This window comes from Haliotis rufescens, unplaced genomic scaffold (assembly GCF_023055435.1).
Source record: "Haliotis rufescens isolate VD_foot unplaced genomic scaffold, xgHalRufe1.0.p SCAF_8, whole genome shotgun sequence".
Lineage (NCBI taxonomy): Eukaryota > Metazoa > Mollusca > Gastropoda > Lepetellida > Haliotidae > Haliotis > Haliotis rufescens.
In genome coordinates, this window is record NW_025964372.1 from 31,568,964 (window position 1) to 31,584,391 (window position 15,428).

General features: G+C 42.9%; 2 protein-coding genes across 2 annotated transcripts; one reads left to right on the forward strand and one right to left on the reverse strand.

Moving 5' to 3' along the window:
• Positions 1 to 416: 416 nt before the first annotated feature.
• LOC124145499 (polypeptide N-acetylgalactosaminyltransferase 6-like) lies at positions 417 to 2,446 on the reverse strand. Its single transcript, XM_046515279.2, has 2 exons — positions 2,295 to 2,446; positions 417 to 1,323 (listed from the first exon to the last, which is right to left on the reverse strand). Exons 1-2 carry the CDS (start codon positions 2,444 to 2,446, stop codon positions 417 to 419), a joined length of 1,059 nt encoding a protein of 352 aa, XP_046371235.1.
• Positions 2,447 to 7,164: 4,718 nt separating this feature from the next.
• LOC125377005 (polypeptide N-acetylgalactosaminyltransferase 5-like) lies at positions 7,165 to 12,884 on the forward strand. Its single transcript, XM_048389779.1, has 3 exons — positions 7,165 to 7,337; positions 8,107 to 8,757; positions 11,963 to 12,884. The coding sequence occupies exons 1-3, from the start codon at positions 7,165 to 7,167 to the stop codon at positions 12,882 to 12,884; spliced, it is 1,746 nt and encodes a 581-aa protein (XP_048245736.1).
• The last annotated feature ends 2,544 nt before the right edge of the window (positions 12,885 to 15,428 follow it).

Below are 15,428 nucleotides of genomic sequence, written 5' to 3' on the forward strand. Positions count from 1 at the left end.
GTGGTCAGGTCATAACAGGCGACTAAATGGATCTGGTTGTCAGGTCATAACAATTGACTAAATGGATCGGGTGGTCAGATCATATTGGCGACTAAATGGATCGAGTGGTCAGGTCGCAATGGCGACTAAATTGATCTGGTTGTCAGGTCATAACAATTGACAAAACGGATCGTGTGGTCAGGTCACATTGGCGACGAAACACCATACCTGTGCTCGTTGGTTTCACCAAAGTAATAAACATCTAAGACCTGCATCCTCTCGGGCTTTCCTCCCACATCAAGCTGACACGCCTTGTAAAATGACGACTGCCCGAAACGGCGCTAAACTAAACTCACTCACACATCAGGATACACAATGTTTATTTCGGTAAAAACACGTGCAACCATAATACCAGAAATGGTAACTGATTTCTTTCATTAACTATCATCTTTGAGATAATATAAACTAGCCCACATTTGTTCCAGATCGTTAACGTCACACACATTTAATCGTATTTGTTCAAGGTCAAGGTCGTGTGTCAGACACAACTTGCCTTCAGCGTCCGAGTACACGATTGGTCCCGTTGTGTTAACTCCGTACCAGAAGTGCTCAGTGTTAAAACAGTGTTCCTCGTTCATTATTAGATTCATCGTGTTCTTATTAGGTACAATACACCTCCCTTTGTGCCGAAACCTCCCCTGTGAGTCTACAGTAAAATGATTTTCAGGGACAATCACAAAGCTACCACACTTTCTCTTTGTCGGGACGAGAGTGTTATTTTCCACAGTTAAACAATGAGATGTGTTCACGTTGAGAAATTCACCAAAATACACGCTGTTGTTCGCCGGAACCTCTGCTTCAGGAAAGATGTGCTCCAGGTACCATGTGAAATTCTTACAATTCAGTTGTCGCCGTAAAGATCGTCGTTCATCAATTGTAACCATCTCCTGCTGTGAGAACAGGGGCAGGAACCCAAGCAAGCCTCTGATAGATCTCTCGACAATGTGTTTATATTCATCCATCCACACATTCGCGACTCGCAACAAGTTCTTGGCAAGAATCACCAGCGCCGGTCCCCCGAAGGAGTACGGAAGAGGTCTGTACAGATGTCCCACTGTCGAGCAAGGGATGGTCTCGACAAGTCCCCCACACATCCAGGTTCGGAACGCCAGCTCAAAGTGTTCCCCGCCCCAGATCTCTAGGTTGGGATCGAACCCGCCCATGGCGAAAAAGTGTTCCCTGTTGACAGCTATGGCACAGCCAACGAGTGAAGGGGAGGGGTACGGCTCACTGTCTGTACTCCGTATCTGTGACAAGTAGGGGGGCGGGGAATACCAGGCAAACCTGAAACAGAGTACACATGATTATTGTTCAACGCCACTCTCAGCAAAATTAAAACAATATGACGGAGGTCTGGAAATAGTCGAATCTGGACCAGATAATTCAGTGATTGATATTATGAGGAACGACCTACGCTTTCGGCGTATGATGACACCCTATCAAGCAAGTCACCGAGTCTAACCACCCGATCTATTAAGTCAACATTGACGTCCAGTATAGACTGCTGGAGATCTGTTCTAAGCCGGAATCCCCACTCGATACGTACATGTGTCAGGACAGGTGGGTATACCAGTGACTCGGGTACAATGTGAAAGGCCAATTTCTCGATATGGCCAGTGCCGTAGCCAGCCGGGGGGCAGGGAGGGCAGTTGCCCCCCTAGATTTTTTATAGAAAGCAGTTTTATTTCAATAAAGTTGGGGACAAGTGATACTTGTACAAATATTGGACCGAGCGCCAAACAGGGTTACAACAAGTACCATCTTTTAACGTCTTTTGGTAAGACGCGGCCGGTATCGAACTCCGGATCTTCCGCTCTCCGAGCAGACGCATTGAGACTGGACTACCACTCACTAATGCCAGCCATAACCGTGGGTTTCACCAAAGATTTATAAATCTAAGACTGCATCGTTTGTGGGTTTCCTCCCACATTAAACAGAAACAGCTCACTCACTCACTCAGAGACCCGTGAAGATCCGGGGTAGATTTGGTCTTCAGCAACCCATGCTTCCCGTAAATGGCAACTATGCTTGTCGTAAGAGGCGACTAACGGGATCGGATGGTCAGGCTCGCTGACTTGGTTGATGCATGTCATCGTATCCCAATTGCGTGGATCGATGCTCGTCATGTCAATCACTGGATTGTCTTGTCCAGACTCGATTATTTACAGACCACCGTCATACAGCTGGGATAGTGCTGAGTGCGGCGTTAAACAACAAACAAACAAACAAAACTCACTCAGAGCTATCTCGTTTACCTCAGATCCCAGCCGAACCCCGCTCTCATCTGCCGCTGTGTTATCCCGGCCTCCACACGCTCGAGCGTTGGCACCAGGGGCTGCAAAACTTTATTGGGAAAACTCCTGAGTCTATCAACCAATGGCTCCAGCCAGCCAGGAGAACACCGCATGTGCGCATCCAGAAACACAATTATCTCCCCTTTAGCTAACTTGGCACCCGCCAACCTTGACCTTACTACACCCTCACGTCGTGAATTTTTTAAGACTGTTATTCGTGAATCTAATATTTTTAAGTATTTATTCAAATGGGGATATGTCAGAAAACTGAAGTCATCGACGAGTATTATTTCTGTCAACAGTTCGCTAGGGGAGTTTTTAATCATGAGGTGTATGTGACGTAAGAGCATCGTCAAAGCCTCGTTGTGAAACACAATGACGACGGAAACGTTAGGCATGCCCGCCATTCTATAATGCACCTGCTTACACCAACTCGTCCTTGCATCGGGAATATTTTCGTCTATAGGGTTGCGGTCAAACTGGCTGACGTTAAAACCAAAGGAAATATTACTTGGAGGCTGGTATTCTTCCTGCATCAGGCGTAGTAGTTTCGTGAGAGTGGCGGTCCTGGTTGCCTCACTTGTGAAAGTCGAACTGTGGAAAGTAAACAAATAACATTATCATAACTTTGCTAAATATACATTTGGGTTTGGGGTCAAGGGTGGCCCAGGCGTGCCAGAAACTTTGGATTGTGAGTTCGAATCCCAGATTCGCCTTGATGATGTTTCTAGATTTGTCAGCACCATACCCGTGATCGTGGCTTTCGCCAAAGTGGTAAACGTCTGAGACATGCATCACTTCAGGATTTCGGGGGCACGGGTGGCCCAGTCGTCTAAGGCGCCGCGATTCGCTGTGCAGAGTTGCGTCCCTTGGGCACGCAAGAAACCTATGGTTGTGGGTTCGAATCCCGGTTCGCCCCGATTATGTTTCTAGGTTTGTCAGCACCATACCCGTGCTCGTGGGTTTCACCGAAGTGGTAAACGTCTGAGACCTGCATCACTTCGGGCTTTCCTCCCACATTAAGCTGACACGCCGTGATATAACTGGAAAACTGTTAAAAGCGGCGTTAAACCCAACTCACTCACTCACTCACTCACTTCAGGATTTCCTCAAATACACGCCGTGATATTACTGAATTACTGTATAAAAGCTGTAAATTGTGAGAATGATTTTTGTGATAATCACATCGGACCTCTTTAACCCGGGCGGTAACGTGTTGCGTGAAATTGTCCGGAAAAATAAGTGTCCGGAGTGACGAATGACTGGAAAGAATTTATTTTCCTTCAGACATTAACAGGAGTTACCAACAATGTCGCCCGAAGTGGTAAACGTCTTACACCTGCCCCCCTTTCCTCCCACGTCAAGCTGCAATGCCGCGATGGAACTGAAATACTTCTCAGGGAAGCGTCACACCAAAGTCACTCACTCCAGCCACAATGTTACAACAACCTGCACTCCTGATGTCAGTGTCAACGTTTGGTGAGTCGCTGGGTGGGATATATTTTGTATCGAGTACAGAAGCTCGATGGAGACATTTTGCAAACACACATAATACATCCCCAAAATGTCATCTCGAGATTATTCTGTAAAAACTTATGAGTGAGTGAGTGAGTGAGTATGGTTTTACGCCGCTTTTAGCAATATTCCAGCAATATCACGGCGGGGGACACCAGAAATGGGCTTCACATATTGTACCCATGTCGGGAATCGGACCCGGGTCTTCGGCGTGACGAGCGAACGCTTTAACCACCAGGCTACCCGACCACCCCAAAAAGTTATGACTAATATTTAGGCATTAACATTAGTTTAACCCTAGAAGCAGTGAAATACGGCGCCATCTGTAGACATTCGGATATATCATGTTACATCATACAATGTCTCCCCAAAGCGTCTTAAGGCAGTGTTTAGAAATTCTGATTATTAGTTCTATATAAATCAACAATAAAAGTCATCTCTTATATGTAACTGTTGCGAAGAATGTCTCAAAAAGAACAGCTTCAAGGTGACAAACAGCACACTGGAATCGTAAAATGAGTATCGGTATAATAAATTGTAATTCTCTCGCCTTCCCTGTATGTGTGGAATGTCCTTGGGAACAGGAATCGGTTGGACAAAATGGCGTCTGTGCATGAATTGCTACAATGTCCTAGAGCTCACCAATCTACTGTTGTGCCCTGGGTCCATTTGCAGAAAGCAAATTTTAGAGCTCTGACTCTATGTAAAAGAATGAGCGTTACGGTGGCTTTGTGTAAGCGGGCCCTGCTTGCTTGCGTGACAACCCCAATTACTTGGATCATGTGCTGACTCGGCAGGTTTTTGTTTTGTGGCATGGACGTTGCTGACTGTACAATATACCTATTTGCACCAGACAGATACGGGTGGCCCAGAACTTTATGCAGCTGCGTTCCCTTGGGCCATCCAATGATCATGGGTTCGTATCAAAGATTCTCCAAGATTGTGGTTCGTGGTTTGTCAGCACCATAGCCGTGCTGGTGTATTTCACCAAAGTAGCAAACGTATCTTACATTACCGTGCTATCAATGAAATAATAATCGCTAACTCACTCACTATTTGACACACAGAGAAGCTCTGAACACTTTGCTTGAAGTCACATACCTGAGAAACGAGTTATTCCCCTTGTCTTTCTCATACTTCAATCCAGTGCTCGGGTAACTTGGTTCAGTTTCTGATTTCGGTGATATGAAACGTCTTTGAACCGCCTCCTTCTGGTGAACCGAAATAGTTCGATCCCCTAAAGGCTCATTAAAATTGGTGAAGCTGACATTATACCCCAGCATATATACAGACCATAGCGAAATGCATATCAAAGCAACCATATGTGGCTTACACGTTGCCATTGGTAACTTGATTTTCTAACTAGAAATCAGAGATTGTCACTTATGTGTTTCATGATAGAGCTCTGTGAAGACTTCTTATGTCGGACACCATGTTCGTGAATCAGAGGTAAATGAAGCTCGTTGTTTTTGAATGCGATAAGGGAGACACGCCTGTGCAGCAACAAGGGAGATAACTCAAGGCTCCCACACCTGCCGCCAGCAGTCAACCATCTGTCTGAGATATAACGGAGATGGTGTTGTATTTATTTTCTCACAAGATCGGCATATTGCGATCAGATGTAGATTGTGGCCACCTGTTCTTATTACCGGCACCTACACATTGAATTCATTGAATTCATCGATTTCTTTCGACATTCTTCTCGAAACCTTTAACATTCCTGCTCCTGGTTTCTGGCAGATTACAAATGGCGCACTACTCCCGAATTCTGCTTATTGTTGTGTGTCTTGTAGCCTGGACTATTTTTAAAACAGGGTTAGATATTTCCACTGTTTATTCACCCAAATCCTTCCACAATAATGTACCAAAAACGACCAGCGTAGAAAATAGCCACACGTCATACAATGATGAGGAAGGCGAAAGAGAACATCGGAGAGACGAACAGAACGGAGCTGCCAGGACTCAGGTAACATACTATTTACTCATTATCACATGTGTGTCTCGACCCGTGAAGATCCGGGGTAGAATCGGTCTTCAGCAACCCATGCTTGCCGTAAAAGGCGACTATGCTTGTCGTACGAGGCGACTAACGGGATCGGGTGGTCAGCCTCGCTGACTTGGTTGATGCATGTCATCGATCCCAATTGCGTAGATCGATGCTCATGTTGTCAATCCTTGGATTGTCTGGTCCAGACTCGATTACTTACAGACCGCCGTCATATAGCTGGAACATTGCTGAGTGCGGCGTTAAACAACAAACAAACAAACAATCAAACAATCACACCAATAGTAAAGGGACCCGTGAATATCCGGGGTAGAATAGGTCTTTAGCAACCCATACTTGCCGTAACAGGGGACTATGCTTGTCGTAAGAGGCGACAAACAGGATCGGGTGATCAGGCTCGGTCACTTTGTAGATGCATGTCATCGTATACCAATTGCGTTGATCGATGCTCATGATGTCAATCACTGGATTGTCTATACTTGGATCACACACCACCTCGTCTTTCACGACATATCGAAATAAAGGTGTTTATGTGTATAAGGGTTCAATGAATATTTCCTTCATTGAAACATTGTCAATTTGATGTATTATACATATCAGCTATTGGACTGGACGTCATACTGATACGTTAAAATGTTTGCAAACATTATTTACTGTAAAAAAATGAATATTTTGGGGGGATTTCTTTGTCGTGACGACTGATCACACAATTTCAAAAGAAAATATCCCTCACAAAAATGCATGATTCCTAACTTGTGTTGTTTAGTATACTACATGTTTTAAGAGTTTGAAAAACATGTTTGGTGTACTGTTATTTGTTTTACTTACATCGTTATTGCCTGTGGAGAGAATCCATTGTTATATAACAAATGTTGCAGTATAGAGATCAATAAAACCTACTGGGCTGCTTTCGTCAGACCAATATACCAATCAAAATTGATATAATTATTATCTCGAATTTCAATTTCTTTGTACGTATTATACATGGTTTCTGAATGAAAGACCGTGCACAACAGCCATTTTTGTCGAGGGCTATTCGAACTGGACAGTAGATTTTTTGTTCTAACGTTTTTGTCATTTGCGGAACATGCAGGCGACAGAGCACGTCCACAGCAAGTCTAACATCAGACCTTTTTGTCGAGGGCTATTCGAACTGGACAGTAGATTTTTTGTTCTAACGTTTTTGTCATTTGCGGAACATGCAGGCGACAGAGCACGTCCACAGCAAGTCTAACATCAGACCTTTTTGTCGAGGGCTATTCGAACTGGACAGTAGATTTTTTGTTCTAACGTTTTTGTCATTTGCGGAACATGCAGGCGACAGAGCACGTCCACAGCAAGTCTAACATCAGACGGCGGTCCGCTCAGGAGATGGCCAAGATCACGTTAGCTAAAGATACCCGGATGAAACAGGAGATGACTAAGTACATCTCAAGAACTGAAGCTGAGAGACAGATCAAAGAGCTGCAGGCTGAGCTTAACAGGTACGTCATAATAAAAGGAATATTCTAATATATCTAAAGTCGTTCAACAACACAAGAAAACAAGGGAGACATCCCTGACACTTCCTACTCTCGACTTTAACTAATGAACTTTTTTTCTTTTTTTACTAACAGCTTATGGTTGTCAAAATCAAGTTTGTGCAATGGGAAAACTGAAAATCGCCAGTTTCCGCATTTTTCCAAATGATAGCCTAAAGGTTCAGCGCGGTTATTGGACGGATTTGTTTTTTTATGACGTCAATGGCACACTGGCCTGACGGGTCGATAAATACTAATATAACACGATGAACGGTAGATGAAGGTGTGTGACTGCAACATCTAATACGAGGGGTAAAGATGTAAAGCAGAGCATGCGAAATACAATATATACACACACACACACACACACACACACACACACACACACACACACACACACACACACACACACACACACACACACACACACACACACACACACACACACACACACACACACACACACACACACATACATACATACATACTAACCGACAAAAGAAACACGAACCATACAAACATTAGTAAAATAAGTACGTTAAGAAGAGATGTTTCCGATTTGAACCATTTAATGATTAACCAACAATCAGTCAAGTGTTTCAGTGAGAGTCTATATTCTCACCACGATATGCTGCTTGTCATAGGAGATGTTTATCTCATTATATGATTTATTATCATTAAATCATTATTATTTAACAACGTATTATGATAATGTATGTGTGTTTTTTGGAAGGTTGTTCAACCGCAAGGCCCAGAGCTATGACGAAGACAAGAACATCACACTAAGTCAAATGCTCGCCCACGTGAAACAGAATCATCAACCACCAACTAATCATGACTTCGGCTTTGATGTAACATCTAGTGACCACACGCCGGTTAATCGGACTTTACCAGACCTCCGTCACGATAAATGCAAACTCGCGAAATTTGATCTAACTTCCCTCCCAACGGTGACGGTAATTACGCCATTTCACAACGAGGCCGTAACGATGCTGTTACGCCACATACATGCTCTGGTTAATAACTCACCACCTCAACTGCTCAAAGAAATCATTCTCGTAGACGATGTCAGCAGTTTGGAAAATCTCGGCGAAGATTTAGAAACATATGTACGTGTGCTCGATAAAAGAATAAAATTAATTCGCAACAAGGAAAGACAGGGCGTGTCAAGGTCAAGGATGGCGGGAGCTGACGCGGCTACGTCGGAAGTGCTGGTGTTTCTAGACTCGCACATGGAATGCACTACTGGATGGCTAGAACCGTTGGTTGCAAGGCTTGTCAGCCAATCAAATCTGGTGGTACAACCACTGTTACCTAATATCTTTACTGTGGAAAACTCATATGTCGAAGAGAACATGAGGGGAGCTTTTGACTGGGACTTAAGGTAAAAGACAATTTACTTCAATAATAGGTTTTTTGGTTTGATTTGTTGTTTAACGCCGCACTCAGCAATATTCCAGCTGTGTAATCGAGTCTGGATCAGATAATCCAGTGATTACTATCATGAGCATCGATCCACTGAGATGTGACTGAGTGAATTAATGCTTTTGAAACACAATGCTAGACATGTTTAGGCCTCTAAACGCCACAACATTATTGGACGTGTTAAGGTTTGTGTTTAGACCCGCGAAGATCCGGATTAACATTGGTCTTCACCAATCCATGCTTGTCGTGAGAGGCGACTAACGGGATAGGTTGTTCAGTGACTTGGTTGATGCATGTCATCCAATCCCAATTGCGTGGATCGATGCTCGAGATGTCAATCACCGAATTGTCTGGTCCAGACTCGATTATTTACAGACCGCCGTCATATAGCTGGAATATTTCTGAGTTCGGCGTAGAGCAACAACAAACAAACAAACAGGTATGTGTTTAGTCTCTTCGTGAGGGAAGCAACCTACGTAGAAGATACTGTGAGGCGTTTGAGGTTCAGGGGGCGTTAGGGAACAATGTCAAAAGATCAAAATCGTCCTACATATCATTCGTCACCACTCGCCTCTTTCCGTAACCTGCAAAAAGACTCGTCCCCCTCTCGGTGGAAATACCACAAACCAATCCAATCCCTCGGGAATAATTTTCGATTTTACTTATTATGTCTTGCATCTAAAATTATACCCTAGATACAGTTAAATGTGATCATACTGTATAAAATACCATAAGTCCGATGTGTTAAATAGCATATGGACGATATGTGACATGGAGGAAATGAATCGTTACGCAACGAGCTGATAATTCTTTTAACTATGCCCGTTTGCGCTTCGACTAAACCCAGTCGCAAAAATGGCCACGAGAGGGGCACGAGTCGCTATTCAGCTTGTCCCGGAGTAGGTTACGAATGCCTTACATATGTGACGCCTGCAACAGGAGGGTCCATCGAGTCAGAGTCCCAAAACTACCTTCGTAAGGGAGTGAGTGAGTTTTGATTTTACGCCGCTTTGAGCAAAATATTCCAGCAATATCACGGCGGGGGACACCAGAAATTGGCTTCACACATTGTACCCATGTCGGGAATCGAACCCGGGTGACGAGCGAACGCTTTAACCACTAGGCTACCCGACCGCCCACCTTCGTGAGACTGAACATAAGGTGGCGCCACCATAGCTACACATATGTGGGATTCTCTCACTCCTATATTGATTAATTTATTTCAATTGTGTAACAATTCTGAGTAAAGTACAAATTCTAATACTTTTCGGTTTAGTGCCATCTCAGAGTGAGGTACCCAATTGTCAGCACACAAAGTGCTCCAATTGTGTAGCGTTGTGTCTATTTGTTCTTTTCGATGAATTGCAAGTAAACGGTTGACTGTATTCAGAATTTTTATTGGAAATCATTTAATAAGTGAAGATGTTAAGCTACGTGAGCCACAAATGAATGAATGTCAGGCTGTTTGTAAACCCCGGTGAAGAAATTACCCCATTAGCCCGTGAGGCGCAATGCTTATATAGTCAGCATCCCATTTCTTAAACATTTTTCTTAACTTATAAGCAGCAGAATTTCTGCTCTTATTATGCTACAGTGAGTGAGTATGGTTTTAGGCCGCTTTTAGCAATATTCAATCAATATCACGGCGGGGGACACCAGAAATGGGCTTCACACATTGTACCCATGTCGGGAATCGAACCCTGGTCTTCAGCGTGACGAGCGAACGCTTAAACCACTAGGCTACCAGACCGCCCCTATTATGCTACAGACGTAATTCATAATTAACAGTTTTTACTTTCAACAAATCTATAATGCGTAATCGTATCACTGTATTTTCTGGTCTATCACATGATTGTCTGGTCCAGACTCTAATGTTTACAGGCCGGCGTGGTCAGGCAACAAACAAGCACTCACTACTCTATGCAAATTGTGTTGGATGTGCTTACACTTTTCACGAACTCCCTGTATCATCTGATTTTCAATGATTCCTCCATATAATTTTCCCCGCTATTTTGGTTTACGCCCTGTGTAGTCTGTTTCGGCACGGGGTACAGGGTATTCTCTGGTGTTGACGTTCTATATTAACAGAGGAATATGACGGGCAGTCATCTTCTAGCATAGTTTTCCTCATCTTCACGAGGCAAGAGTGTTAACTGACTTTAAAAGTCCAGTTTCCACCCTTGCCGAACTAGACTGGAATTCCTGGGCTCGATCGTAGCGCCACCAGTGGCTATTATACGCCTCTCCTATGGACAAATCAGATCCACCTCTCGTATCACTTTCATTTGTTTCAAACAAAATGGCGACGCTTAGTCAAGACGATCTGATCGTTAATCAATGTCTATATTGCGATAAAACGGGTCGTACATAGCGAAGTGCATCAAATCATGCGAGCACCTTGATTACAAACATGAAAATATCTGGAAAATATCTGTTGACAACGAAATGGCGGTGCAAATGCTTTGCAAATCCAGCAATCGACCGAAATCTGCACGACAGTTTACGAACCGGATTTCGATTTCGTTGCGCGGTTTTGATTGGACTATGCATAGACTCGTTAGTCCAGCGAAAATGTTACTCCATAATACCAGACTATTTCGGCAAAGGTGGAAACTGGACTTTTATTGTCAGTTAACTCTCTTGCCTAGGGAGATGAGTTTTCCTACCTTCCTGTACTACCTAAGGTGTCATTCTGTTTGTACAGGTACTTAAGGGGGAGACCATTTGATAGTCTTAAGGATGAAGGGACTGAGATTTTGCATGGAGAGTTGATTTTTACTTTCAGCTACAACGGAAAAACCAGATATTTGTTACAATAAACTACGGTTATAACGAACACAAAGGGACCACTAATTTTAGTTCGTAATAACTGTAGTTTGTTATAAGCATATACAGCATATATGCAACAAATGGCCGGGACTAAAACATAAGTTCGTTATATCGGTCAGTTCGTTATAAGTGTGTTCGTTATAAACGTAGTTTACTGTATTAAAACCGTGAGTCTAAATAAGGTTGGAATATCAGATGTTCGGCCCCTTAGTACCTGCCGTTGTGTGTAACATGTAAAAGAAACTACTAACTAGTTTGGGTATCTTTAAGCGATGCGTCCTTAACTGGAAGTCTTTTGTATGTTATGATGTTAATGTTATGTATCTACTTTACAGTTATGCCTGGTCTCCCACACCGACGTACATAAAGCTACCCGCCGAGGCGCCTTTCCCAACCCCCGCTCTCACCGGCTGTGCTATCGCGGTAACAAAACAGTACTTTTATCATCTCGGGGGGTTCGACCCCGCGTTTGAGATCTGGGGAGGGGAACACTTTGAACTGGCGTTCAGGACGTGGATGTGCGGCGGGCGTCTTGAAGTTGTCCCTTGTTCTATGGTCGGACACTTGTACAAACTTCTCACACACGACTTTCTGGGAGACGGTAAAATCATACGGGCTAAGAACAACTTACGAGTTGCTGAAATATGGATGGACGAATATAAGGAATTCATATATGCTTCCTACAGATCAAAACTTAAATTACCGACCTTTTCTGAAAAAGAATTGAAATCTATCGAGGCCAGGAGGGAGCTCAGACGGAAGCTGAAATGTGGTAGCTTTAAAAACTATATAGAAATGTTCCCGGAGCTTATAGTCCCGCCGAAAGATAGTTTATATTTCGGTGCAGTGAAGAATACCAAAACCTCCTACTGCTTAGTGGTACAGCCCAATGGCTACGTTGGAGTAGGGGACAAGGAGTGTGGTGGTTGGAGAATACTCCCCGAGGAACAGTTCATTATTGATAGAGAGGGGAGGTTGATGCTTGGGGAACTGTGCATTGGTGTGGATGGAAATACGACGTTGTTAAGAGCTAATAAAAATAACTGTGATAATTCAAAATGGAAGTGGACGTTGAATTCTCGCAAAAGACTGGGCACAGGGTTGCTTGAAATCACCGGTCCTGCTGGCCGTTACTGTGTGGTGCATAATCGAGGTGACACCCAGGGAAAAGGTGTGGTTGAATTGGCATCGTGTAACACAACTTCTAATCAGGTGTGGTCATTTGCTCATAAATTTGATTTTGGCGTCAGTCGTTAAGGACTGTCGCACAATACATTTGTATAAAGTGAAACCCCGCCAGTCCGGACCCCTTTAATATGGAAACCCCACCTTCCTGGAGATTATTGTTCAGAACGTGTACATATACACAAAAGGATGATACTCAATAACCAGGGCGGTGGGGTAGCCTAGTGGTTAAAGCGTTCGCTCGTCATGGCCAGAGTTCGGATCCCCACATGGGTACAACGTGTGAAGTCCATTTCTGGTGTCCCCGCCGTATATTGCTGGAATATTGCTAAAAGCGGCGTAAAACCATAATCACTCTCAATAACCATCTTTCTTTAAACTTTTATTTCGGTTATCAGGAGGAGTTGGGGCGGTACAGTCTGCAGCAACGAGGTTTCACCGTATACATAACCGTGTGTTGTTCGTGAAAACCCAATGGCTTGTGAACATTGATCTGCAAACTGATTGTGCCCTGTAGCTGTTGTAACATCATGGCATAACATATATCTTTGTGTAAATAAAATCATTCATTGTAATTTCAAATATAAAGTGTTTTAATTTTTTAATATTCAACGTCACCCAATTCCCGAATCACACGTAATATGATCCCAGTTACGGTTGAGAAATAATGAAGGGAGGTGGCAAAGATCGATATATGCGTGAGAAACTGTCCTTTATGTAATCGAGATGTAGAGGACGAATATCATTTTCAATTTGTATGTGCTACTTTTGATGCTATCGGAAGTAAATATCTACCAAAGACATGTAAATCTAATGTAAATAAGCATACATTTAAAACAATAATTGCTACAAACGATACAGAACATATAAAATTACTGAGCCTGTTAATTTATCATGCGTATGAAAGAAGAAAGTATTTGTTAAATGTTTAAAATGATGTATATTGACTCTACTATACTTGCAAACTGGTCTTTGGATATGGCCTATGGCCTTCATACTGAGTGAGTATTTGAGTGAGTGAGTGAGTGAGTGAGTGAGTGAGTGAGTGAGTGAGTGAACAAGGTGTGACAATATCTAAAACAGAGCGATAACACTCTCACTCTCAGTCCTCTCCTGGTCCATGGAACTGCAGTCACTCATACAGATTTAGCCAATTTGGTAACAAAAATTAAAGAAATAAGAACCTGGCAAAGTTGCTTGGGATTTTAGGCTGTTTGATTTGACTCTTTTTATTGTCATTTGTGACATGTCTTTTGCAAAAAGGTCTCTTTTTCAGAGCCCCCATGTGTTGGAAAAGGTCTCCAGAAGTAAATGCTTGTCGTAGGGGCAACTTCATGTATCGGGGGTCGGGCTCGCTAACTTGGTTGACAGTGTGTCATCATACCTAGACGGCGTGAGATGTTGCTCATAATATCAATCACGGGTATGTCTCGATTATCTGCGGCGGTAAAAACACAAAATTGAAATCGACGACCTATTCAAATCAATGGACTGAACTCAGTATTTTCGCTAACTCCAAAGTGCTCGCGGTTAAGTTTTTCGTGGAAGAATGGAAATAAACACACTGTGTTATGTGCCCAGAGAGGGGGCATATGTTCTGGATAGTTTTCAGAAAGAAGTTATACATCGGTCCTTTCACAAACTGTATGAGCGCCAAGTCCTACAGCGAAGGGATCAAGAACACAATAAATATGTCATTATCGTTTTAACGTTTTTCATTAACGTTTTTTTCTCAATGGACCTTAGTTTAAAATGACTTTTCAAAATATATTTTCCGGGCATCGAACACTCACTAACATCCGCAAATCTGAAGAACACTTCGTGTTTATCTCCTAAGTAACGTAATTTAGGATTTCAGATCAGTCGACGACTAAACATTGAACCAATATCGGTCACTTGTTATTTGATTGTGCACATAACTGAAAAGTGTAACACAAAATATTCAACTGATGTATTATGAACGTCAAACTTGCATCGGTAAAATATAACATTTGAAACCATTTTAGTTCTAAGCTGCAAAAGAAAGTATACACTTGAAAATTGTATTTGACAATATCAAAAAGTTACAAGGCCGAAACACAACTATGATACCCGTATCAAAGACGTCGCCATCGAATAGGTCGGTCAAATATCTTGACTTTTACATTTGTAGCCACCAGCAAATGTGGGTGTATACTTTCTGTGGCCCGGCAGTACATTTCCGTCACTATTATGTTGAATCACTAGCTGGAAGAAGTTAAATATAGTCATCCATCCATATTTCGGCAACACGGAAAATGTTTTGGGTTATAATTTCACGCGCTGCATTATTATTTACATAAGGAGGACTCCGAAATAAGTGACCCACTTTCGAACATGAAACTATTTCAACTATTCGAAGTGTTCACCTCCCCATAGTTCAAGATGAGGATCAAATTCGCCATTTTTGAAAAAAGTAGTCCCTCCTCATAGCAATGGCACATTCGACTAAGCCTGGCGTAGGCATAGGCACATCGGCAGTAGGGTAAGCTTGTGTAGATAGGAAGGGAGGAAAAACATGGAAAACATGTAAATATATTACGTCAACGTCTCGATTGTCTGCCAGAACAGATTCCATTGGCAAAATAGCGGAGAAAA